Source organism: Petaurus breviceps, unplaced genomic scaffold, assembly GCF_028583685.1.
Source record: "Petaurus breviceps papuanus isolate PSGF00001 unplaced genomic scaffold, PetGlider_PUasm1.0 90721, whole genome shotgun sequence".
Lineage (NCBI taxonomy): Eukaryota > Metazoa > Chordata > Mammalia > Diprotodontia > Petauridae > Petaurus > Petaurus breviceps.
In genome coordinates, this window is record NW_027187322.1 from 4,133,590 (window position 1) to 4,157,249 (window position 23,660).

General features: G+C 56.2%; 3 protein-coding genes across 9 annotated transcripts in view; 2 read left to right on the forward strand and 1 right to left on the reverse strand.

Moving 5' to 3' along the window:
• LOC138144726 (calcium-binding protein 4-like) overlaps nt 1-3,387 on the forward strand; it is a 5,355-nt gene extending 1,968 nt beyond the window's left edge. Inside the window, exons 4-6 of the mRNA XM_069066121.1 lie at nt 2,505-2,614; nt 2,819-2,966; nt 3,063-3,387. Of these exons, the coding sequence (XP_068922222.1) occupies nt 2,505-2,614; nt 2,819-2,966; nt 3,063-3,091 (287 nt within the window). The 3' untranslated portion in view covers nt 3,092-3,387. The remainder of the gene's footprint in view (nt 1-2,504; nt 2,615-2,818; nt 2,967-3,062) is intronic.
• Nucleotides 3,388-6,597: 3,210 nt separating this feature from the next.
• Nucleotides 6,598-10,369, reverse strand: TMEM134 (transmembrane protein 134). 5 transcript variants are annotated; one of them, XM_069066492.1, is made up of 7 exons: nt 9,869-10,353; nt 9,161-9,225; nt 8,985-9,077; nt 8,570-8,646; nt 7,612-7,656; nt 7,405-7,512; nt 6,598-7,323 (listed from the first exon to the last, which is right to left on the reverse strand). In XM_069066492.1, the coding sequence occupies exons 1-7, from the start codon at nt 10,040-10,042 to the stop codon at nt 7,241-7,243; spliced, it is 645 nt and encodes a 214-aa protein (XP_068922593.1). In that variant the 5' UTR covers nt 10,043-10,353; the 3' UTR covers nt 6,598-7,240. The 5 variants fall into 5 exon arrangements, 4 of the variants coding, with proteins under 4 accessions (XP_068922593.1, XP_068922594.1, XP_068922595.1 ...); XM_069066493.1 differs by having other exon boundaries at nt 8,985-9,074; nt 9,869-10,346; XM_069066494.1 differs by having other exon boundaries at nt 7,405-7,458; nt 9,869-10,343.
• Nucleotides 10,370-17,806: 7,437 nt separating this feature from the next.
• AIP (aryl hydrocarbon receptor interacting protein) lies at nt 17,807-23,307 on the forward strand. Of its 3 annotated transcripts, none has more exons than XM_069066497.1 (6): nt 17,807-18,200; nt 18,936-19,086; nt 20,824-21,012; nt 22,295-22,471; nt 22,554-22,695; nt 23,050-23,307. In XM_069066497.1, the coding sequence occupies exons 1-6, from the start codon at nt 17,941-17,943 to the stop codon at nt 23,253-23,255; spliced, it is 1,125 nt and encodes a 374-aa protein (XP_068922598.1). In that variant the 5' UTR covers nt 17,807-17,940; the 3' UTR covers nt 23,256-23,307. The 3 variants fall into 3 exon arrangements, with proteins under 3 accessions (XP_068922598.1, XP_068922599.1, XP_068922600.1); XM_069066498.1 differs by having other exon boundaries at nt 17,962-18,200; nt 18,907-19,086; XM_069066499.1 differs by having other exon boundaries at nt 17,962-18,200; nt 18,907-19,086; nt 22,554-22,687; nt 23,050-23,274.
• Nucleotides 23,308-23,660: the final 353 nt, after the last annotated feature.

The window sequence follows — 23,660 nt, forward strand, 5'->3', positions numbered from 1 at the left end:
GTGTGCATGAGTGTGATGTGTGCAGCATATGTGTGTACTTGTATAGGCACACTCATGGGTGTGTGTGCATGTTTGTAGGGGGTGTGCATGAGTGTGCCGTGTGCGTGCACATGTGTGTATATGTGTAGGCACACTCGTGGGGGTGTGCATGTGTATGCACATGTGTGTGTGCATGTGTCAGGTTGTGTGCATGAGTGTGACGTGTGCGTGCACATGTGTGTACATGTGTAGGCACACTCATGGGGTGTGCATGTGCATGCACATGTGTGCGTGCATGTGGCGTGTTGTGTGCATGTGTTTGTGGGGTGTTTTGCATCAGTGTGCCATGTGCATGCACATGTGTGTATGTGTGTGGGCACACTCATGGGGTGCATTGTGTGCACATGTGTGTACACATATAGGCACACTCGTGGGGTGCTTGTGTGTGTGTGTGTGTGTGTACAGTGCACCGTTACAGGGCCAAGGCCCAGGAAGGGGGGAGAGTTCTGGCTGGGCACAGTGGGTATGGGAGGTGGGGCGGGACCAGCAGCAGGCACAGGGGGAGCTGGAGCCCCGTGGAGTGGGATAGAGTCAGACCATGCCTGCAGGGGGAGGTGTGGCTGGAGGAACCTTTCAGTCTGGCAAGCAAGAGCTGCAAGGCTGGGGAAACCTAGTTACCAGAAGGGCCTGAGATGATCTCTAAGGCCTGACATTCCATGCTCTGTGTTCTAGGACTTCTCCCAAAGGTGCAATTCTGTGCTTTATGTTCTAAGAGTTCCTCTGAGTCTGCTACTCAAGGGCCTAAAGGGCCTCCCAGCTCCGACATCCCTCTCTCTATGCATCTGCATTGTGTGCTCTGGCCTGTAAAATCCTCCCTCCCTGACACTGTGCTCTCTCTTCCATGCCCTAAGTTCCCTCCCCATCTGACCCTTCACCGGTTCTAATAGCTTTCTCATCCCTGACGCTGTAGACAGGCAGCCCAGGCCTGGAGAGAGGCTCTCCCTCGGGTTGGAAGGAAGTCCTCTCCACACAAATGGAGATCTGTAGTAGGACCTTTGGCCACCCCAAAGCTGCCTGCTCTGTCTGTGTCCTAATGGTCACAGCTCCAGGATGCTGAGGCCACTCCTCTGGCTCACATAAGCCTAGTCTGGTGACGTTGACTGAATTTTCCTCATTTTACTTAATTTTTATAAGAAGGCCCAACCAAACAAGGGCCGCTTCCTGGCCTCCCCGAAGGGTCAGCTGGTGGCAGACAGCCTAGGAGAGGGGAAAGGCAAGTGGCCTCGAGGGGCCTTCCCCATCTGATTCACCCCTTCCTCCCTAGGGGATCTCACCAGTCTGGAGCGTCAGTGAGCTTGGGCAGGGCTGTGGGTAGAGATACAGGGGATGCAGGAGACCAGCCGGGCTGGATGCAGATGACCCTGGTCCATCCTTGGAAAGGTTTTGGTTTTTACTTTTAGCGCGATCGTAAAACTGGGGCGTCATCTGGTCCAACTCCCTCATTTTACATAGGAGGAAACTGAGGCCCAGAGAAGGAAAGAGATCTGCCCCAGGACAACAGAGACAGAAGTGAGCAGGGCCAGGAGGAGAGCTCTAATTTCTTGCCTCCATTGCTCTTGGCTACCTTCGGCCTAATAGACAGAGTAGACTGAAGGTCATCTGGGAGAAGGCTCTAAGCTGGGAGGGCCAGGAGGATCTTGGAAAAGGTTCTGTTTGAGGAGACTCTCAAAGGAAGCTGGGAAAACTAAGCAGGAGAGGGGAGGGACTGCAGCACTCCAGGTATAGGGCATAGCCCAGGCAAAGGCACTGAGGTGGGAGATGGAGCGTGGTGTGCAGAGAACAGCCAGGAAGCCATGTTGTCGGGTCATTGAGCGTTTGGATGCAACTTGGAACTTGAGTATCAGGAGACTGAGAAGGGATCCAGGGGCTGGGCCGGGCGGGGCCGGGCTTTAAAAGCCAAAGGAAGGATTTCAGATTTGATCTGAGACTTCTTGATGGGGAGAGTGACAAGGTCAGACCCAGCTTCTGCCTAGAGGTTGCTGAGGAGATGGCCCAGTGAGAAGGGGAAGGACAGAGCTTTGGGAGATGCCTATAGGTGGGGAGCACTCCCTCCACAGGGGCTCTGGAAGCAGCCCATCCTCTGGGCCTTCAAGTTAGAGTCCTCTTGATTGAGTTTTCATGCTGTGGAGTGATGGAACAACCTTCTGCAGCCCCAGGAGAAGGCAGCCCGGGGCTAGGGACGGACATGATCTCTTGGATGTCTGATCCAGGGCCTTCCAGTAAGGGCGGTGAGGAGTGGGGGTACTTCCTTTGGTGGAAGAGCGGGTCATGGTCTTGGGCCCACTGAGGGCACAAAGCCATCCAAGGTTTACAAATACTTGCCTTACAACCCTGTTCTAAGGGAGTGAGCCTGGGTCCTAAGGCCCCCCAGCTAGGGTGAGTGCTCCCCAGGGCCCCTGTTAGAGGCATGCCTTGGCCCAGCACAGCCCAGGCGGCCATGCTAAGCTCCTCCCTGGGTCCTGCAGTGGGTGGCTGTGTGGACTTTGAAGAATTTGTGGAGCTGATGGGGCCAAAGCTCCGAGAAGAGACAGCACACATGTTGGGCATCCGGGAACTTCGAATCGCTTTCCGAGAGGTAGGGAGGAGTGTGTGTGTATGTGTGTGTGTGTGGGGGTGTGCTTGTATGGAGGAGGGTGGTGGTAGGAGACCCTGGGGCTAGGGAGGGGAAGGGAAGGACTATCCTGGCTGGAGCTCCTGGCAGAGGCCTGGATGGGCAGGGCCAGTGCTGGCAGGGGGCAGGGGGCAGGGGGCTCAGTGCCTTTGCTGGGCTTTCCTGCAGTTCGATGCAGACAGGGATGGCCGGATCACTGTGGCTGAGCTTCGGGCTGCTGCCCCTGCACTGCTTGGGGAGCCCCTGGTGGGGCCTGAGCTGGAAGAGGTCCTTAGAGAGGTCGATCTCAACCGAGATGGACACGTGGACTTTGATGGTGAGAACAGGGCTCCGCCCCCTAGTGCACCCCCATGATGCTCTGCTCCACCTCAGCCTCCCCTGCCTCAGCTGCTCTGTCTCCGCTCTCCCCCAGAGTTCGTGATGATGCTGTCTGCCCGCTAAGCTCAAGGTTCCTGGACCCCAGAGGAAGATAAGGCCCCGTGTTCTTTCTGCTGGGACATCTGGCTGGCCTATGTTTTCCCCTTCCTTCGCTGGTATTCCCCGCTCCCCGAGCCAAGCACTCGCACGGTTGGGCCATCCCTATCACCTCCAGAATCTAGAGCTGCATGAGGCCTTAGATAGGCCATCTAGTTCAGCCCTCTCCTCAGGTCTACAGATGGGAAAACTGAGGCCCAGGGAAAGGAAGGGGGGCAGGTCAGCTCCATGCCACCAGACACCTGCCTCATCTCTACAGCCCCTCCTGACATCTAGAAAGAGAACCTGAGTTCAAATCCTGCTTCTGACCATCTGTGTGACCTTGGGCAAAGCGCTTTATCTCCTGGGCCTCAGTTTCCCCACATACAAAATGAGCAGATTGGAAGGGCCAGCTTCTGAGGTCCCTTCCAAGTCACACAGTTGATGGCAGAGCTGGGATTTGAGTCCAGGCCCATCCATCCTGTCCCTCCTCCAGGAAGCTGTCCTTGACTCACCCTGGCCTTTTTTATCTCAGGAATCCCATCTCACAGTAGGTCTTGCACTGTCCCAGAGTCTATTGCTGTGCCTTGCCTGTGAGTCTGGTCTCTGCAAGGAGAAGGGTGGGTTTTGACCCCTTCTCCTGCCTCCCTGACCTCAGTCCACCAAGGGCTGGGCACACTGGCACTAGCTGGTACTTGCTGAATTGTCTGAGTGAATGCGGCAAAAAGGCAGAGTGGGTCCAGCTAGGGTCATAGCCACAAGAAGGGCAGGGCCAGGAGGGATGCTGTCAGAGGCATTGGGAATTGGCCAGATGCTTTCATTGGCCCTGGGCCCTAGGACTTCCTCCTCATTGGCTCCCCAGGTGCCCCTCCTGCCCTGGCTGCTCATACCCCTTTCTTGCTCTGGGCCCATGGCTGTGGAGCAGAGGGCACCATCCATCTGCTTGCCCAGCCTTTTGTCCTCCATCTGTCCCATGAAGAGGCAGGGAAAGAGGTCTCTGGATCAGCAGGAGCCAGAGACTGGGCGGGTGCCAGTTTCTTAGCATGGCCCACATTCTGGGATGGCTCCTGGGGGAGCCAGCACTGGGCTATGAACCAGGACACTGGCCTCCAATTCCCATCTCCACGTCAATCTCTCTGGGTGCCCTTGGCCCCGGGGCATCTGCCACCCTGCGGCCAGGAGGAAGAAGCAGGGGCTGCCAGCCTGAGAAGAAAGGCCTGGGGCTCCAGACTCCTTGGGAAGGGAGCCTGTGCTGACAAAGTGCCCCCGGGGGGTCCTAAGGCCAGTGGTTTCCTAGAGCACCTTTGGAGGAAGCAGGAAGGAGGGCCTCAAGGTGCAGAACAGCCCCTGCGGCCTAGGGCTGGAGGGGAAGCAAGCATGGGGCGCCAACGGCTTTTCCCACTCTTGTCTTTCTCACCATCTCCCACAAGCACTGCACGCAAGGCGCAGGATTCCAGCACCCTGGAAGGGACCTCAGAGGCATCTCTCTGCTCCATACACAAGGGGCCTCCCCACTAAAACACTGGGCCAGGCCGGGCCAGTGGAGGAGACCTGGGTTCCCAAGAACTCGTGCTTACACCACCTTTTACAGTCTGCCAAGTACATTAGTCATGTTACTGCTGGAGGCAGGAGTTCTTAGTCCCCTCTTAGACAGATGAGGAGACTGAGGACAGGTGAGGTTAATTCAGTTACCTACCTAGAATCTGCACATCTCCTCAGTACTGGAGACAGGATTTGACCTCTTCGTCCTAACTGAAAAACCAGGAACAACCCGATCCACTGGGCCATCCAGTCACCCTACAAAGCTTGCCCTTGACAACTGATGCATGACCTTGGGCAAGTCACTTAACTTCTCTGAGTGTCACTCTCCTCATCTATGAAATGGGGATATAATAGCAGGGCTGCTATGAGAATCCAATGAGAGAACTATGCGTGTAAAGTTCTTCACAAATGTCAAAGGAGAAGGGGTAACCCAGAGGGGTGGGTGCCAAACCCTCTCGCTGATCTCAGTCCTGTAGCCTAAGGAATCGAGGCCCTGGAGACCAAGTCAAGGAGAAGCTGGGGGAGGCACCTGACAAAGCTCTGGCCTTCAAAGGCAAGGGTGGCCAGGAGACCCTGAGACTCCCCCTATGCCACAGCCTGGGGAAGCAGCCCATTGTGCCCAGTTCTGGGCTCTGCAGGTTAAGAAGGAAGGTCCCAGAGGAGATCCTGGACCATCATCCTACTGGGAGGAACTGGGGGTGCTGAGCCTGGAGCAGAAAAGCTTCAGGGAGGCCCCGAGCTGGCTGTGTGGAGGAGAGATCAGGCTTGTGCTGCTGGAGCCCCAAAGGAAGGGACGGGGAGCAGTGAATGGGGACAAGGGGCTGAAGTCAATTAGGTCCAGACAACAGGAAGAGCCTCCCAACGACAGGGGGCCCAGAGAGGGCTCCTGGCCTTGCTTAGAAGGCAGCAGGGCTCCTCTCCTTAGAGGTCTTTGGGCAGAGCCTGTCTCAGGAAGGCTCCTTCGGGCCAGAGTCCCTTCCAACTCTGGGATTCCGTGACTTGGGTCTTTCCAGAGCCTGGCCAGAACATTTTTCCTTCACTTGTGAATACAGCATCCAAGGAAGGGGGAGAGGGAGGGGAGCACAGCCCAGGCTGGAGAGGTGGGAGGGCCAAGGGCCCAGGGAATCCAAAGAAGGGGACTCAGGGACCAACCCTGGAATGGAAAGTGCTACTCTGCAAGGAAGAGGAAGAATGAGGAGATTTGGATCAAATGACAGAGCCAGGAAAACCCAGCCCAGGGACAACGTACAGGGAGGCAGCTCACGGGCGTGGCCTTGAGCAGTCGGACAGTGCAGCAGGTGTCCAGCCTCTGGCAGAGGCTGTGGACCCCACGTGGGGAAGGAGGCCAACACTGGCTCCTGTGCTGTTCTGTCTGGCTCTGCTTTGTTACAAGGGAGAGGGCGGAGTCATGAAGTGTCAGGGACAGGACATAAAGACAAGACAAAAACAACCCCCTTTTTTCTTTTTTTTTAAAGAGGAGGGCTCTGCAGGGTGGGGGACTATGGGTGCGAATACTGTATGTGCTACCAGGCTTGGCTGATGTGTTGGTGAGTTTTATAAAGTTGCTTCCTCCCCCTCTCCCTTTCTTTCTCATTCTTTGTTGCAGGAGATTGCTCTCCAGGGAAGGGAAGTGGGATTTATTTGGAAATGAAGATGGTACAAAAATAAAATAATGCCAACAGAGAGACTTCAAAGGGGAAGGCCTGCCCTGTGGGTGGAGAGAGCCAGGTCTGCAGGCCTCCTTGGGACAGTAGAGCCTTTGGCATCTTGGGCAAGTGCCTGAACCCTTCTGGGTCAGTTTCCTCATCTGTACAGTGGGGAAAATACTCTTTATGTGGCCTACCACTAGAGGTTAAAAGAGCCATGATCTTTAAACTTGTCCCATTTGGGGGGTGGGGGAGCAAGGCAGGTGAGGATTGAGGGGAAAAGAGGAAGGAGCCCGCTCTCCCAGCCAGAATTAAATGCCATTTTATTGGGACAGAAGACCCTAGCCGTGAGGATGGCCGAGGGGGCCTCCTAATAAGTTAAAGGCACCAGGATGGGCAGAGGTGGGGCTGAGGAAGGCCTGGCCCCAGAGCCAGGGAAACCCAGGGAGGAAGGAGGGCACAGGAGGAGGAGGGATGGGGCAGACCTAGGAGCAGTAAAGTTCCTGAGAAAGCCTCCGACTCTGAGCTCCAGGGGTCCTGGGGCGGGCTGGGGCACAGAGTGCTGGGCTAAGGAGCTCTCCCCTGAGTGAAGCCTTCCATGGGGTCCAGCTCCCTCTCCAGCAGGTTCAGAGGCATCCTGTAGTGGTTAGGAGGCAGAAGGCCCAGCTTCGAATCTGGACTCCTCTGCTGACTAGCTGGCCATCTCTGGGCAAGGCACTGTCATTCCCTGGGGGGAGCAGGGCATTTGGCCTGGCTGGCCTTGGGGTCTCTTTCAGCTCTTAAGCCTGGGGGACGGGGAGGGGACACCCTGTGGAGGAGTTACCTTTGTCAGGACCTCTCCTCAGCCACCCCCTTCCCCATCCTCTTCCTCCCTCCCAGCCTCCAAGTATCCGGCCAGCTGTGGCCATTTCCGGGCTGCTGAGTTCCATCCCAGGCTCAGGCTCAGGGCTCATTTCTCAAAGTAAGGCAAGTAGAAAAGCTGGAAGCCTCGGTGACCCTTGACAGCACAGTAAATGAAGATGACATGGTACACTGAAAGGGAAGGGGCCTGTCACCACCTCGGCCCAGGAAGTGGGGCCTCCCTCCCCCTCCCCCACCAGGCTGGGGGTGCACCTCCAGGGATGAGCAGCAGGAAGCCAGGCACAAAGAAGATGGCACTGGAGACACCTGTGGGGGAAGAGGTGGACAGGCTGGACTCAGGCCAGGCCCTGGGGGCAGTCCCTGAGAAAAGCAAAGGGAGGGAGGCCGGAGATGCTGGTGGAGGCTGGGGATCCTCCACCCCATCCCTCAGGCACCTCCTAGGGTAAGAAAGGCTCTCACCTGGAGAAGGGTTCACCTGGAGTCCTACCCCAATGAGGATGAGGGCTGCGGTCAGGAGAGAGGTCAGAAGGCAGGAGAGGGAATGGGGGTGTCAGGTCAGAGATTCTCTACTGATCTCTGGACCTAACCCCTAAATCCCTCCAGAAACACCTCTCCCCTTGCTTTGAGGCTTTTTGAAGGTGCCACCACCTCAGTGAGGCCCCTCCTGATTCTTCCCCAGCCCCCCAGTCAGAGCCACAGGTTTGGAGCAACCGTCCAATCCCCTCATTCTGCAGATGAGGTCGCCCAGACAGTAAGGAGAGTCTTTTCTCCATACTCTCTGCCCCCACCTCCACCGAATGGGCCAAAGTTCCCCCATGTTTCTTTTCTATTTACTCATCTGCCCGGCTCTTTCCCCTGTAGGATGTCAGCTTCTTGGGCTTCATCGAGGCCTTTGGGGGCCAACACCTAGTTTAGGGTTTGGTACATGGTACCATTTTAGAAGATGAGGAAAGAAGCCCAGAGAGGGAAAGCTATTGGCCCAGCTCACACAGCTTTGCTGTTAAAGTCGGGGATCAGAGATTTGGGCAGCCATGAGAGCTCTGGGAGGGCACAGGTATCTTCTCTACACTTGGGGTTTCCTCCAGCCCCTCCCCCATGGTCTCCAGAGGCCAAGCACTCCTCAGATCCCTAAACTGTCTCCACACTCTCTTGGACACAAAGTCAATGGATGGATTTTAAAGATTAGAATTAGATGCTGGATTTGGAAGGAAGCCTAGAGGCCACACTCCTTACCTGAAGCATGACTTCCTTCCTCCCTCCCTCCCTCCGTCCCTCCTTTCTTCCTTCCTTCTTTCCCTCCCAGAGCCCAGCTCCACCCCCAACTCCCCCCAGCTCATAATGGGAAGGCTGACCAGGCTTGTGGCTCCATCCGGCCCCTAGGGACAAGAGGGGGCAGGCCAGGGAGCCAGACACTCACTGAGGCCCAGCAGCAACAGCAAGAAGGAGGCCAGAACCACCCGGCGATTCTTCTGGATCAGGGGGTGCTGTGTCCAGCTGAGGCCAGACAAGAAATCATAAATAATGATACTGGTAGCAGTAAAAATAATAGATCCCATTTGTATAACATTTTAAAGAACTGCCAATCCTCTCATTTATCCCCATTTTGTGGAGGGAGAAACTGAGACCCAGAGGGGTTCCAGTCTCAGATCGAGTCAGGGGGTGCAGTTAAGACTGGTTTCTTGATTCCAAGACCAGTGCCCTGATGGGAGGGAGGGGAGGATGGGGCAGGCTGGAGAGGGCATCAGGGAGGGAGGGGAGGATGGGGCAGGCTGGAGAGGGCATCGGGGAGGGAGGAGGCCTTGCCCTCACCTGCAGCAGGCCCCACCCCTCACCTGCAGCAGGCCCCATAGGAGCGCTGGGTGCTGTTGCTGATGGTACTGAAGGAGCACTGAGAAGTTCGGGTGGAAAATCCGCCAGGGTCCCTGCTGGAAGAGGCCATGCTGAGCAGGGGGCCCCTGGGCAGGCCAGGAGCTGGGGGAGGGAGGGAGGGCCAGGGGGTCAGCCTAACCTGAGCTTCATAGCTCCCTCAGCATCTGAGGGGATCCGGGCACCATCGTCGTCATTCTCCAAGTTCTGCTCCAAAAAAAAACCCGGCTCTGATTGTTGGGCCTGGGGAGAGGAGTCCTGAGACCCCCACCTCCTCTGCCAGCCCTCCCCCCATCAGGCTGGAGGCAGCCCTGATTGTCCTGACAGCTGCTTACCAGCCTAACAAGTCTGATGATTCACAGAAACCGAAACCAGTTCGGAGGTGGGAGGCTCAGGAGGCTGGGTAAGGGCCGAGGTTGGGAGGTGCCTGCCCAGTGAGGGGAGGGTGTCTGTGAGCAGGAACACCAGCCTGGGAAGGGGACTTGAGTCTGGGGGCAAGGTGTGTGCTTGTGTAAGGGAAGGGGCTCTGTCTGACTGAGAAGTCCCCGATCACCAGATCACCAGGACGCATGGGCCTCGCAAGGGCCTCGGGCAGCTCTCCTCTCTTTCCTATCTGTAACTAAGGGGGCCTTGATTTCTAGGGTTTCTTCCAGTCTGAAGTCTTATGACTTTGGGCTTCGGGCCAGATAGGGACCCAGTAAGATCCTGGGAGCCAAAGTTGGTAGGGCCCTTGGCGAGAATCCAGTGCGATTTCCCCATTTCACAGACGAGGCAACTGAGGCCGAGAACCCGGGGTGCTGGGCAGGGGCTAGTGCGTGGAGGGCAGGGAAGGGGGACGGGGCTCTCTCACCTGGTACTTGAGACGAGACTGTCTCTCGCCCTCTTCTTCCGCGTCTCCCCGGCCCTTGCGCTCAAAGTGCAGCGCCCCAAAGCGCGGGGGGGTCCCCCCGGGCCCCGGGCCCCCCTCGTCCAGGGACAGCTCAAAGGCATCATCGATGCTGAACTCGGAGCGGCCGCTGCTCATGGCTCGCACCCCCGCATGGAGCTGCCCTGCAGCTGTGCCCAGCGGCCCGCAGCTGGCCCGCCGGGCCGGCTCTCAGAGGCCCATGGTCCGTGCTGCGCTGCTGCGGCCGCTGGACTGGCCAGTTGGCACCGAGATCTACCTCGAACCTCGCCTTCGCCTCCCGGGACGCTGGCATTCACTCCAGCCCTAGAGTGGGGTGGGAGAGGGGGAGGGGGCTACTGGGAAAGGGGCGAAGGAGGAGCTAGTGCCCCCACACCCCCACGGGAGGCGAGGCAGGAGCAGTCAACCGCCTATGGCCGGATAGCTTCACCTAGCCGGGGAGGGAAGGCGGAGGGAGGGGCACCAGTTGGGGGTGGGGGTGAGTTGGTTGGAAGAAGGAGGAAGGAGGAAGGAGGAGCCGAGACCAGGAAGGAGGAAACTCCACTTCACTAAGGAGCGCTAGATGTGGGGGGCAATTCCTCTGAAAAAGATCTGACGGTTCCAGTGGCCTGCAAACTCAGTCTGGGTCAGCAGTGTTACTTGGCAGCCGAGGAAGCTCAGGCCCTCGGAGTTAAGCACAACTTAGAGAAGAAAGCCAAGCGCAGCGCTTCAGCCAGCAAGCATTTGTTACCTATCTGCTGCTAAGTAGGGCCTGCTGGGCTGCAGTGGCTAGTGTTCTGGCCCCGAGTCTGAAGGCTCAAGTTCAAGTTCAGACTCTACTTACTTAAGCCATGAGACCTTACCGATTCTTGGTGTCCCCTTGTGGGGGTGGATCCTGGAGGGGTTGTCATTTTCTTCTCCAGTTTATTTTACAGATGAGGAAACTGAGGCAAGTAGAGTTAAGTGACTTGCCCAGGGTCACACAGTAAGTGCCTGAGGCTGGGTTTGGACTCAGGAAGAGGAGTCTTCCTGACTCAAGGCCTTGCCCTTGATCTGCTTAGCCACCTAGCTGTGTGACCTTGGGCAAGTCATTAAACCCTCAGTTTCCTTATCTGCAAAATGGAACTAATAATAGCAATTTCCCAGTACTGTTTCGAGGATCAAAGGAGATAATAAAGTACTTGGCACATAGGGGTGCCGTGTAAATGTCTGCTAACCATTACTATTACTAGGCGGTAATTTCTCAAGCTACAAAGACTAAGGTGATGGGTTGTATCAGGTGGCAGGGTCACTGGAAAGCTCAGCTAGGCACTGAATAGGTGGGTCTCAGGACAGGACCCCAAAGGGATAATTTTCAGTCTTCTTCTGTTTCCTTGTCCCCATCTGCAGCTACTCCAGGAAAAGCCCAGATAGCCATGGTGCAGTTGGTGCCTCAGTTTCCCCGAATGTAAGTAACAAATACATGAGGAGGACAGAATAGCCTTTCCTTCTAGCCACAGAAGTGCAGAGGTACAAAGCACCATAGGATCCTGGAAGCAGATTCACAAAGCACTCAGAGAGTCCCTGAGCTCCTCGTTCCTTTCAGAGCTGAAAGCTGGAGTGCTGCTCAGTGGCTTTCCCACAAAATTGTGCCCCCCCCCCCAGTGGTTATAACAGGCAATCGAAACACACATAGAAAAGGACCCCTGTGGGCTCAGAAAACCACGGAGGAGCCTGCTCCGGGCAGCGTTGCATTTCTTTTGTTAAACGTTTCCCAACGACATTTCTATCTGGCTCCTGCCTCCTGAGAGTTTCGACTCCTCTTCTCTCAAAAAGTTAACCATAGTTCAGGGCCTAGAGCTCAGGCAATGCTTTCCAGGTCCCCTGGCACTGTCCACATAAACTACAGGCTTTGTCCTTTAAGTAGGACGCCCTAGCAGGAAATCCTATCTCCCCAGGGTCAATCCCAGGAGGAAGACAAGTTCCTGAAACGCCCCTTTTCTCAGGCCACCTGCGCTAAATGACTTAGAATTATTATCTAAGCACATCCTCACAACAACCTTGGGAAGTAAGCACTCTTACAATCCTCATTTTGCAGAAGAGATTGAGGCAAATAGGGATTAAATGAATTGTCCAGGGTCACACTGCTACTAGGTATCGGTGGTCAAATTTGAATTCAGGTCTTCCTGACTCCAGACTTTGTTCTCTGACCACTCAGCTAATTGGTGTTAACTACAATGGAGGGAAGAGGAAAGGTGGGGGAGGATGAATGAAATCCTGAATCCCTAATTGCTAACCTCTAGAAGAGAGCCCAAGGGAAAAGGTGAAGGGGGGTCTGAAGACAGTGAGAGCACGTTGGGTGCTAACTCACTAAGAGAAGCAACTTCTCTCCCAAGAGTTCGTCCCCTGAGGGTCTGCTAGCCGTCCATTTGGGCATCCCTTGTGCCAGCACTTCATGACAAAGAGAAAAATGGCTGGCTTTGGAGTCTGAGGGTGTGAGCTCAAATCTTGCCTCCGTCACTTCCTGGCTGACCTTGGGCACTGCTTTATCTTGGCAACCTTGTCGGATTGTTCATCTCCTTTGCTGGCTCATCATTCCTAGTCCCCGCTCTAACTGGGTGTTCTCCAAGGTGCTGTCCTGGGCATCTTCTCTTCTGTCTACATTCTCTCCCTTGGCAATCTCATTAGCTCTCATTGGTTAAAGACATCGCTACACCAAGGACTTCCAAATCCACATCCCCACCTAATTTCCACCCTGGAACTTCTCTGTCTGTCTGTCTCTGTCTGTCTCTGTCTCTCTCCTCTCAGTGTTTCTCTCTTCTCTGTCTTTCCTCTCTCCTCTCCTCTTCCTCTCTCTTCCCCCACTCTCTCTCCCTCCCTCTTTCCTCTCCTCTCTCTCCTTTCAGTTTCTAGCTCTCTTCTCTGTCTTTCTCTCCTCTCTTTCTCTCCATTTCTCTCTTGTCTTAGTCACCCAACTGAGGCATCTTCAGAGTCGTCCTCAGCTCCTCAGTTCCCCTTACTCTACAAATCCAATCACTGGCCCAATCTCTTGCTTCTGCTCCTTCTCTCTACTCCCTCTGCCTCCATGGTGGCTCAGGACTGCAGCCCCTCTTCCTTTCAGCCTCCCGATTGGCTTCCCTGCCCCACTTCTCTCCCCTCTAGAATCTCTCCTCCACGGAGTTGCCAATATTACCTTTCCAAAGCACAAATCTAAAGATGGAACTCCTCTGCTCAAGAATGCCCAGGGACTCCCTACTGCCTTTGAGGAAAGCACACACCCAGTCCTCCCAGGGCATGCAGCCGCCTCAGCCTCCCTCTCCAGCTTTGTTCCCATCCTCTGCTTTCACACACCGTACAGTCCAGCCACACTTTCCTGCTCTTCCCCTCTTCCTCCATCCCTCTGGGCTGGGATGCTCCCTCCTGACCTCTGCCTCTTAGCATCTCCATCCTCCAAGGTGCAGCTCAAGTTCTGCGTTCTGCTGAGAACCCTTCGGGATCCCGACTGACTCATGTCATGCCCCACCCCCACAACTTGCACTGGCGCTGGCAAGACCAAGTCCCCAGATGGTATTCTGAGGGTAAACCTGTGGGCAGCAGGCTTCCTAATGCTAGCTCTGGAGTCCTGGCCAGCGTGCTCCCCTGAGGCCGCTAGAGGGCGCCACAGTGCACAGATTGCTTGGCCTGGAGTCAAGACCAGAGTTTCAATGCATCAGACTGTGCACTATCTGTGTGACCCTGGGCAAGTCACTGGATGGCTATCTGCCTCAGTGTCTTCAATTGTAAAATGGGGATAATAACAGCACGTACCTCTAAGTGTTATTGTGAAGCTCAAATGCAGGTTCTGTTCCAGACCACTGCAAGAAAGTGAATATTGCAGCAAAGTCACACGAATCTTTTGGATTTCCAGTGCATATAAAAGTCATGTTTACACTATACTGTGGGCAATTAAGCATGCAATAGTATTATGTCTAAAATAATCCCAATGTTGTGTTGTTTAGCTGTGCCCAACTTTTCTGATCCCATTGGGGCTTTTCTTGGCAAAGATCCTGGAAGGATTTGCCATTTCCTTCTCCAGCTCATTTTACAGATGAGGAAACTGGGACAAACAGGGTGAAGTGACTTGTCCAGGGTCACACAGCTGGTCAGTGTCCTCAGCTGCATTTGAACTCACAGCCTCCTGACTCCAGGCCCAGTGCTCTATCCACGGAGCCATATAGCTGCCCAAATGTTAACTAACACCTGATTCAAACGCCTGACTAATGGAGGGTATTAGGAGCTGTCACCTCCCAGAGTCACCAAGGATCATGACCCACTGTTTCCCCTGGCTGACATGAATGCAACTATATGAAAACATCAGTTCTGAAAAGCAGCTGTGGTATTTCCCCTTGGCCCCTCTCATTCAATAAAGGGGAAAGGCCCAGGAGATTAGGGACAGAAGACAGAGAAGGGCAGGGATGGGCACCTTCAGCCTCAGGCCACAGGGGGCCCTCTAGGTTGTCCAGGGCAGCCCTTTGACTGCATCCAAACCTCCCAGAACAAAGCCTCTTCGTAAAAGGATTTGTTGCGCAACCCTTTGGACTCAAAGGTTTGCACCCAAGGACCTAGAAGGCCACATGTGGTCCCCCCCACCCCTGGGGGAAGGGAGAGGGGACCCCTAAACTATCAACTCAGCTCTGCCTCCTACCCCCCACCCCATCCAATGTAGGTCATGCAAAGAACTTCGTACAGATAGGAATTTGAGATGCCTGCAGAACATTCAGTTTGAGGTGCTGAGAAGGCAGTTGGTGAATCAGGACTGCAGCTCAAGAGAAAGCTTAGAGGCACTGAGGGTAAGAGACAGGTGGAGGATCAGCAAAGGAAACTGGGAAGGAGTGGGCAGAGCAATGGTAGGAAGACCAGGAGAGCAGAGAACGTCCTGAAGGAGAATCGATGGTCAGAGGATCGGGAACGAGGAAAGGCCGATCCTGGCCATCCCCAATGCTGGGGAAGGAGGGAGGAAGCCCCTCCTGAGGCTGGCCAGCCACTGTGTTAAGCACGTCACACAGCCACAGGCACCCTGTGACTCATAGGAGCTTTGCGGCAAGCCTGCATTGAGCTCTGCCAGCACCACCGCCAGCCTTGGGGCTTCACACACCTATCAGCGGCTCACTGTGGTCATTCTCACAACATTCCAAGCTTTTTCGTCATTATTGTGTCTCTTACGGTCTGCAATCAGTGATCATCGATGGGGAGATTGTAATTGTTTTTGGGTGCTGTGGCTAACTGAATCAATAAATTCTGTGTGTTCCGACTACTCCTCTGACCAGCTGCTCCCGTCTCTTGTCCTCTCCTCCAGCCTCCCTATTCCTCGAGCCACAACAATATTGAAGGCTATGACATAGCCTCAGTGGATAAGTCAGCAGTGGTGGTGCGTGAGAGGATTGACTCCAATTCTGAAAGTTCTATTGAACTCACAGCCTCCTGACCATTGGGAGTAAAATGGTAGAAAACAGCATCTCATGCTACAGAGACATAGCAGAGCCTCTGGGAAGAGATCTGCAATCACTCAAAGGCATTTGTTCTGGACATCAACACAGAGAAGACCAAGTGGATGAAAATGTCTAGTGCACAGATTTCAACATGCACCGAAGGGTCATACTAGGATTTGTCCAGCGGTATTTGTACCTGGGACAGACAGTATGGATGGATGCTGAACTGGGCCCAGAGCTGAAAAGGAGAATGAAAGCAGGCTGGGGTTGCCTTTGGGAAACTGCAAAGAACCTTCACTCATTCCAACATGGCTGTAAAGCAAAGGCCCGTCTTTTCAAGACAAAAGTTTTGCAAATGTTGCTGTGTGGCAGGAAGATGCAGGACCCCGACTCTGCAGAACTAACAATAATTACCACATGAATGGCAATGGAAATGGACATGGTGGATATGAGAGGAGCCCTCAAGGAATGTGGAGAAGGAACAGGAGTAAGGGATGGGATGGTCACATGGCAAGAGAGGGGGGAAGGCTTCCAGGGTATCACGTGAAGGGACTTTGGGGAGGATATGGACAAGATGCCCAGGATGGGCAGCAGCCTTTATCAAGGAATCCAAAACCATTTTTAAAGTGCCCACCGTACCAGGCCCTGTGCCAAGCAAAAAGAAAGGGAAAAGACAGTTCCTGCCCACAAGGAGCTTACAATCTAATGCAGGAAACAAGAGGCAAACAAATGTACACAAAGCAAGGTCCAGACAGGATAAATAGGAAGTAATTAACAGAGGCTGGACCCTGGGATCAAGAGTGGTCAGGGAAGCTTTCCTGTAGAAGGTGGGATTTTAGCCAGGGAAGCTGGTAGCGAGAGATGGGGAGGAAGAGCGAGCCAGGCATGAGGAACAGTCCGATAAAGCGCCTGGAGCTGAGAGATGGAGGGTCTTGTTCATGAAACAGCCTGGGGGCTGGTGTCACTGGATGGAAAAGTCCTTTAGGGAATAAGATGGAGACAATTGGAAAGGTAAAGGGCACTGGCTAGGAAGGGCCTTGAATGCCAAACAAAGCATTCTGCATTTGGTCCTGGAGACAATGAGGGCCTGCTAGAGCTGACTGAGTAGGGGGTGTGTGACATGGGTGGATCTGTACTTTAGGAAAATCACTTTGTGGCTGAAGGATGGACTGGAGTGGGGGGACAGAAGCTGGCTCAGCAGATGTGGGATCACCCACATAGGATTACAGATTTAGAGATGTATGGGGTCTTGTGGTTGCTAAGTCATAGCTGACTTTTCAAGACCCCACCAACTATAGCAGCCAGTACTGTCCATCAGGTTTTCTTGGCAAAGATCCTGGAGTGGCTTGCTATTTCCTTCTCAAGGCAGAGGTTAAGTGACTTGCCCAGGGTCACATAGCTAGTAAGTATCTGAGGCCAGATTTGAACTTGGGTCTGAGCCCTGAGGGTCCTTATTCTATCCACTGAGCCACCCAGCAGTCTTAAGAGACCATCAAATCCAGCCTCCTTTTACAGAAGAGGAGGCTGACACACATAAAGAAGTCATTTATTTACCCAGTCATACAGCTAAGTGATGAGGCAGGATTTGAACTCAAGTCTTCCTGGCCCAAGTCCATTTCCCCAACCATTATGCTAAGCTAATCTTCATTTGGGCGAGAAAATTTATAATCGAAAAGGAAGGGGAGCAAGGGAAAAAAACCTCTTATACAAGGTAGTTATAAAATCCTAGCACAGCTTCAAACTTTAATACCTGATACAGAGGATAGAGAGCACTGAGCCTGGAGTCAGAAATACCCAACTTCAGGCAATCTCAGACGCTTACTAGCTGTGTGACCCTGGGCAAGTCACTTAACCTGTTTGCCTCAGTTTCCTCCAGTGTAAAATGGGGGTGATAATAGCACCTACCTCTCGGGATTGTCGTGAGAATTACCTAACATTTGTAAAGTGCTTAGCACAGTGTGAGCACATAGTGGGTCTGTGTGGCACACAGCAGGTGCTCCATAAATGCTCATTCCCTTCCCCCAGTATCTTAGAGTTGAGATGCTAGAAGCACACTGGAAACAGCACATGCAAGTTTATTTCTGTTTTTTTCTGCGTTAGTCCTCTAAATTTGAGGTGATTTCTTTTCATAAACACAGTCGTGAGATGGTGGCGAAGTCGAGGGCAGCTCAGAGATGCCGGGCCCGCCAAACCCCGCGCTTGCTGCCCACCGCGGCCCGGAGATCGGCCTTGGGCTCTCGGGGCGCCGAGGCTCCGGCGGGATTTGAACCCGGGTCCCCGCCTCCGGACACTGCGCTCTTGCCCCAGAGTGAGCACGCTGCCTTACTCCGCTCCGAGCCAGAGACATCGTGCGGCCAGCGGCGGCGAAGACTCCGGCCGCATGCAAAGAGCCGTCCCCAGACGTCTTCGGGAAGAGGGCTGGATGCAAGGGGAGTGGCGGTGGGAGCTTATGACTCCAGCCTGAATCGAGCTGCATTGGAAGGCCTCTGGCTCGGAGATTCTGCGACTCGGTCTCCCTTTTCAGAGCTACTCCCGCCCATCGGCCTCGGTGAACGAGGGAACTAGCGGGGCGAAGGATGGCTCCACCTGCGCATGTGCCAACAACTTTGGCTTCTACCCTCAGTAAAGATGGCGCCGCAGTCGCCTCCGGAAGTTGCCGAAACTGCGATTCCGGAAGCTGTCAAAACGAAGCGTTTCCGTAAGTTGCCGAGATTGTCCGGAAGCTTCCGAGAGGAGGGCATCGGGGCAGCAGGATGGCGGATTTGGTTAAGAAGCTCCGGGCGGAGGGCATCGAGAAGCGGGTTGTACAGGAGGGCACCGGGGAGCTGCCCGACTTCCGGGACGGGACCAAGGTACGGCTCCGCTCGCCGCCTCCCCGCTGTCCCGCTAGTCGAACGGGGCGGGGGGAGGCCCCGGAGCGGGCGGCTGCGCAGCCTCGGGGCCCCCCGTTGGCCCGCGGCCCCAGCACTCATGTGCTTTCTGGTCCTGATTGGCCAGCGCTTGCTTCGAGGGCGGTTCCGGGCGTGTCGGCCCCGCCCCCGGTCCTTAAGCGCTGACCCCCGCGGTTCTGGGCGTTGCCAGTCCTTTGCCGCATAGCGCCGCCTTGCGGCCGGGCAGGAGGTCTCAGCGCGTGCGAGGCGCCGGAGGGGACGGGGTGCGAGGCTCAACTCTGACCCCGGGACTTGCTGTGTGTCCCTGAGCAAGACCCTTCCCTTCTGATTATAGATCTGGGAGGGGCAACAGTACTCTAGGCACCGTCCTCGGGGTGTGGAGGAGCGGGGCTGAAAGGGGAGAGGGAAGACCTGGGCCAGCTGAGCCTCAGTTTCTGGTCCGTAAAATGGGAATGACAGAAGCCCTTTCTGCGCAGGGGGTGGGGGGAAGATCCAGCGAGGTGGTCCTGACATTGACATTGCGCATTTCACTGTCAGCACCAGCCCCGCCCTTCCCCCTCCCAGCAGGTCCCTTCGCCCCTCCGGCCCTGGGGAGGGGAGGGCGAGGCGGGGCTGCCCCTTGGGGACCCCTGGCTCTCGGGGCTGTCCTGACGGGCTGGCCCCCCAGGCCACCTTCCATTTCCGGACCCTGCGCAGCGACGAGGAGGGGGCGCTCATTGATGACAGCCGTCAGCGGGGGAAGCCCATGGAGCTCATTCTGGGCAAGCAGTTCAAGCTGCCCGTGTGGGAGACGATCGTGCGCACCATGCGCCCCGGCGAGGTGGCCGAGTTCCTCTGTGATGTCAAGGTGAGGCCCCCACCTCCATGTTCCTGGTTAGACCAAGCTGGGGCGGGCATGCTGGGGGGCGGGCACAGTGGAATGGAGATGGACCTCCCTGGCAGCTCAAGTCCAGGTGCTGAAGCATGGCCCGTTCTGCTCGAAGCTTATCACAGAATCTCAGAGAGGGCAGCAGGATAGCCTAGCCTGGGCCCACACAAAAATCCTCTCCGGAGAGCCCCTGACCAGTGGGCTTCCCCCACCATCCCACAGGGACTGGGTCATCATTGGGAAGTTTCCTCCTACTATGGAGCTTGAATCTGTCATTTTGCAACCCTGCCACCCCCCCCCCAGGTGTGCCCTCCAGGCCAAGTAGAACAAAGGGGATCCCTCCCCAAGGGCAGGGACTCTCCAGGTCCCTTAACTAACCGGCCTTTCTCTGGACTGCTCCCTGTAATGTAGTGCCCAGAGATGAGTTCCCCATTCCAAACCTGGTCTGGTCAGGGCAGAGGACAGTTCTAAGGCCACATCACGCCCTCTCTGGATGTACTGATCCGTTTAGCTCCTTTGGCTGCCCCTCCCTCCTCCTTCCTCCTTTTTGGGTAAAACATTCTTTGGGGCAAGCGCCCTCAGTAGGCGTGTTAGGGACGCTACATCCCTGTCCAGGCATCCTCCAGCAGCTGGAGGGATGGAGGAATCTCCATTTGAGAGGCTGAGGACCTGCCTCCACTGAACTTGGAGGGGTTTGAGATCATGCTGCCTACCTGACCATCATTTGGAGAACCGGGGAGCGACTCCAGAGCCCTCTGCTCTGACAGCCGGGGTTTTCATGTTCTCTGTTCAGCTTTCATAGACAGGCCCTTCCCAGGACTTTTGCCCAGGATCCTTTGAAATGGATTATAATTCAGGGTAGAACTGTGTGGGTCAGAAGTTGGGAGAGCCCAAGATGCTCTGAGAACCTGCTGGCTGTGCTGGACTCTGGCCTGCCCCCTGGGAGTGGACACTCTGGGGAGGGCAAAGAGGGCCCTGTGGCTGGATGTTAGCCAGGGGCCTCCACTGGGGCAAGTAGAGCTTGAGGCAGCCTTGGGAGAGTGTTAGATTTTGGCGTGGATGAGTGAGGGTCATCCAGCCTGGGTGGAGGTGAGAATGGTGTCCACACCCAGGTGCGCAGGCGCTGGGACCTGCTAGAAGCAGTGGGACATGAGCTGGGAGAGACCTGGGACAACTCACAGAGCCCTTCCCTATGCTGTGCCAGGCCCCCTTGGTGCCAATGCTCTGTGTGACCTCAACACGTGACTCCCCCACCCTGGGCCTGTTTCTTCCTCTGTAAAAGGCCCCTTCTAGCCCTGACATTCCCTATCCTAAGGCCCCTGCCAGCCCTGACATCCTCTGTTCTAAGACCTTCCCAGCCCAGACATCCCCTGTCCTAAGGCCCCTTCCAGCCCTGACATCCCCTGTCCAAAGGCCCTTGCCAGCCCTGACATCCTCTGTTCTAAGACCTTCCCAGCCCTGACATCCCCTGTCCTAAGACCTTCCCAGCCCTGACATCCCCTGTCCTAAGGCCCCTTCCAGCCCTGACATCCCCTGTTCTAAGGCCCCTTCCAGCCCTGACATCCCCTGTTCTAAGGCCCCTTCCAGCCCTGACATCCCCTGTCCTAAGGCCCTTCCCAGCCCTGACATCCCCTGTTCTAAGGCCCTCCCAGCCCTGACATCCCCTGTTCTAAGCTTCCTCCCAGCTCTAAAGCCTCATTTTTTCTCATCCCGCAGCATGTGGTCCTGTACCCGCTGGTATCCAAAAGTCTCCGTAACATTGCCGCAGGCAAGGACCCCCTGGAGGGCCAGCGGCATTGCTGTGGCATTGCCCAGATGCAAGAGCACAGCTCCCTGGGCCACGCCGACCTGGATGAACTGCAGCAGCGCCCCCAGCCCCTCATCTTCCACATAGAAATGATCAAGGTGAAGGTCAAGGGGAGGCCCTGCTGGGCTGGGTGGCCTGGCCAGCCTTGGTCTCCCAGAGGGGAGGCTCCAGTCAGGAATACCCCTGCCCAGGGTCCTCCTACAGTGCCCCCTGCACCAGAGTCCTGGCTAGTTTCCATGCCAGCCTCAGCAGGCTGGCCCCGCCTACTAGGCCAGGTACTGGGTCTGGGGTCTGGGCTCCGGGACCAGCCTTGCTCAGAACCAAGGGGCCTCTCAGCCCCAGCAATTCCCAAAGACCATCATCATCTACGCACTGGGGAAGGCGTGTCCTGCTAAGGAAATCCTAGACTCTTGGGAGGCCATGGGAGAAGAGCAGGGGACAGGAATATTGTGCTTTATCTCTCTGGGTCCTCGAAAGGCAGGGCAGGGAAGGGCTTGTAACCTCAGCCCCATTTTATAGGCTAGGAAACCGAGCCTCCCTCCTTGTTTAACTGAGTAGCCAGTGAGCTTCCTCTATGTCCAGCCCTGTGCTAGGGTCTGGGCAGACCCTAGGGAGGGGGTTACATTTCATCTGGGGAGACGAGTCTATACAGAGTGACCACAGGCAGCTGGGGAGGAGGGAGTGAGCAGGGAAGGCTTCATGTAGGAGGTGGGCAGAGCTTGGCAGGGAGGGGGAGGGCAACGGGACACCCCCAAAGTCTGTGCAAAAGTGTAGAGGTGGAAGACTCCATGTCCTGGGCAGATAGAGGCACAAAGGCCCGTTTGGCCAGCCTTGGGGTATGTGAAGGAGAGTGGTGTCTACTGGGCTGGAAAGGCAGCTGGATGAAAGGACAGCTAGCCCCAGACAGGGCAGCTGCTGCTTGGCCGTGGGGGTCCTGGATCCCCCGGGTGGGGGGGGGGGTTACTGAGCAGTGGACTGACCTAGTCAGACCTGTGCGAGGAGAACCAGGGGGTCAAGTGGGAAGAACTCTGGTTTAAATTCTGCCTTAAGGTGTCCTGTGTAAAATGGGGGTGATGATTGCCAAAGGAACCCCCAGCTCTGCTATTTTATGTTCTAAGGCCCTCCCAGTTCTGATGTTTCATGTTCTAAGGCTCCCCAGCTCTAAAAGTCCATGTTCTATGTTCTAAGGCCTCCTCTCAGCTCTGTTATTTTCTGTTCTAAGACACCCTCCCCCCCAGTAATTCTAAGAGCCCCGGAGAGGATGACGATGGAAGGGCCTTATCCATGGGGATGCCCTCGCCCCCTTGGTGGTTCTTGGCCCAGCGGCTGAAGCGGCTTTGACGCCCTCCCAAGGCATGATCCCGCTCCCTGTGCCCACAGGTCGAGGCCCCCGGGACCTACCAGCAGGACCCATGGGCCATGAGTGACGCGGAGAAGATGAAGGCCGTGCCCCTCATCCATGAGGAAGGCAACCGCCTGTACCGGGAGGGGCGCATCAAGGAGGCCTCCATCAAGTACTATGACGCCATCGCCTGCCTCAAGAACCTGCAGATGAAGGTGGGGGCCGGGGAGGGGGCTGGAGCCTCGGCCTCTGCCCCCAGGCCCCGCCCTGATCCGTGCCCTTCTCTCGCCTGCCCAGGAGCAGCCGGGCTCTGCCGACTGGATCCAGCTTGACCTGCAGATCACGCCGCTTCTGCTAAACTACTGCCAGTGCAAGCTGGTGGCCCAGGAGTATTATGAGGTGCTGGACCACTGCTCCACCATCCTCAACAAGTACGAGGGTGAGTGCCGGGGCGCTGCCTGCGCCCAGCGCGATGCGGCGCCCCTGGCCCGCGGCCCCCTCCCAATGTCAGCCCCCGCGGTCCCCGACCTCCTCCTCCTCCTCCTCGGTCCCTGCCCCATGGCCCCGCCCCCCTCCTCCTCCCGCGGCCCCTCCCACCTGCGTGGCACACTGTCTCTGCCTGGGTTTGGACCCAGATCCCAGCTCTGCGCCCTAGGACGTGTGTGACCTTAGCAAGGCCCCTTTCCCCCGGGGCTTCCTCTGTCAGTGGCTACTTCTGGTGGGTGAGGGCAGAGAGGAGGGGCCCGGCGGAAGCCTCCAGGGCCTCACCCCCTCTGCCTGGCACCTCCCACAGACAACGTGAAGGCCTATTTCAAGCGGGGCAAGGCCCACGCGGCGGTGTGGAATGCCCGGGAGGCCCAGGCTGACTTTGCCAAAGTGCTCCAGCTGCAGCCGGCGCTGGGCCCCGTGGTGAGTCGCGAGCTGCGTGACCTCCAGCACCGGCTGCGCCAGAAGGACCTCGAGGACAAGGCCCGTTTCCAGGGCATCTTCTCTCCGTGACTGGCCCCCCAACTGTGCCTGCCCCTGTATAAATGTTGTATATTTATCTGCCCGCCTGAGTCCTTGCTGCTCTGTGGGGTCCCACAGCCCTGCTGCCGGGTGTTGTGACCTTGGGCCAGTCACTGCCCTTCTCTGGCCACTCCGGGCTTTTGCCCTGGGGATTCCCGAGGGCCTGGAAGATGTGTCCCACTGGCTTCTCACTCTCTCAGAGATGTGAACTGTTGGGGCTAAGAGGAGAGACCATGGCCCCACCGCTGTCGCTGCCTGGGTGGGCTTAGGCTAGACACTGTCCTTCCTTGGTCCTGGAACTCTCAAGTCCTGTCTCCTAGGTCCCACCCCCCCCCCCCCCCCCCCCCCCCCCCTTTCTGCGTCCTTCCATGCCCTGTCAATGTGTTACAAATCCCT

What these genes read in the sequence shown, in the direction of transcription:
- TMEM134 (XM_069066492.1), bottom strand. Translation starts at nt 10,042, where the DNA reads ATGAGCAGCGGCCGCTCCGAGTTCAGCATCGATGATGCCTTTGAGCTG. An exon ending in TCCTATGGGGCCTGCTGCAG is followed by an intron (nt 8,647 to 8,984) that starts GTGAGGGGTGGG and finishes GTCTGGCCTCAG; the next exon opens with CTGGACACAGCACCCCCTGA. An exon ending in CCTGCTGCTCATCCCTGGAG is followed by an intron (nt 7,324 to 7,404) that starts GTGCACCCCCAG and finishes CTTCCCTTTCAG; the next exon opens with TGTACCATGTCATCTTCATT.
- AIP (XM_069066497.1), top strand. Translation starts at nt 17,941, where the DNA reads ATGTGCCAACAACTTTGGCTTCTACCCTCAGTAAAGATGGCGCCGCAG. An exon ending in AGTTCCTCTGTGATGTCAAG is followed by an intron (nt 19,087 to 20,823) that starts GTGAGGCCCCCA and finishes CTCATCCCGCAG; the next exon opens with CATGTGGTCCTGTACCCGCT. An exon ending in CATCCTCAACAAGTACGAGG is followed by an intron (nt 22,696 to 23,049) that starts GTGAGTGCCGGG and finishes CACCTCCCACAG; the next exon opens with ACAACGTGAAGGCCTATTTC.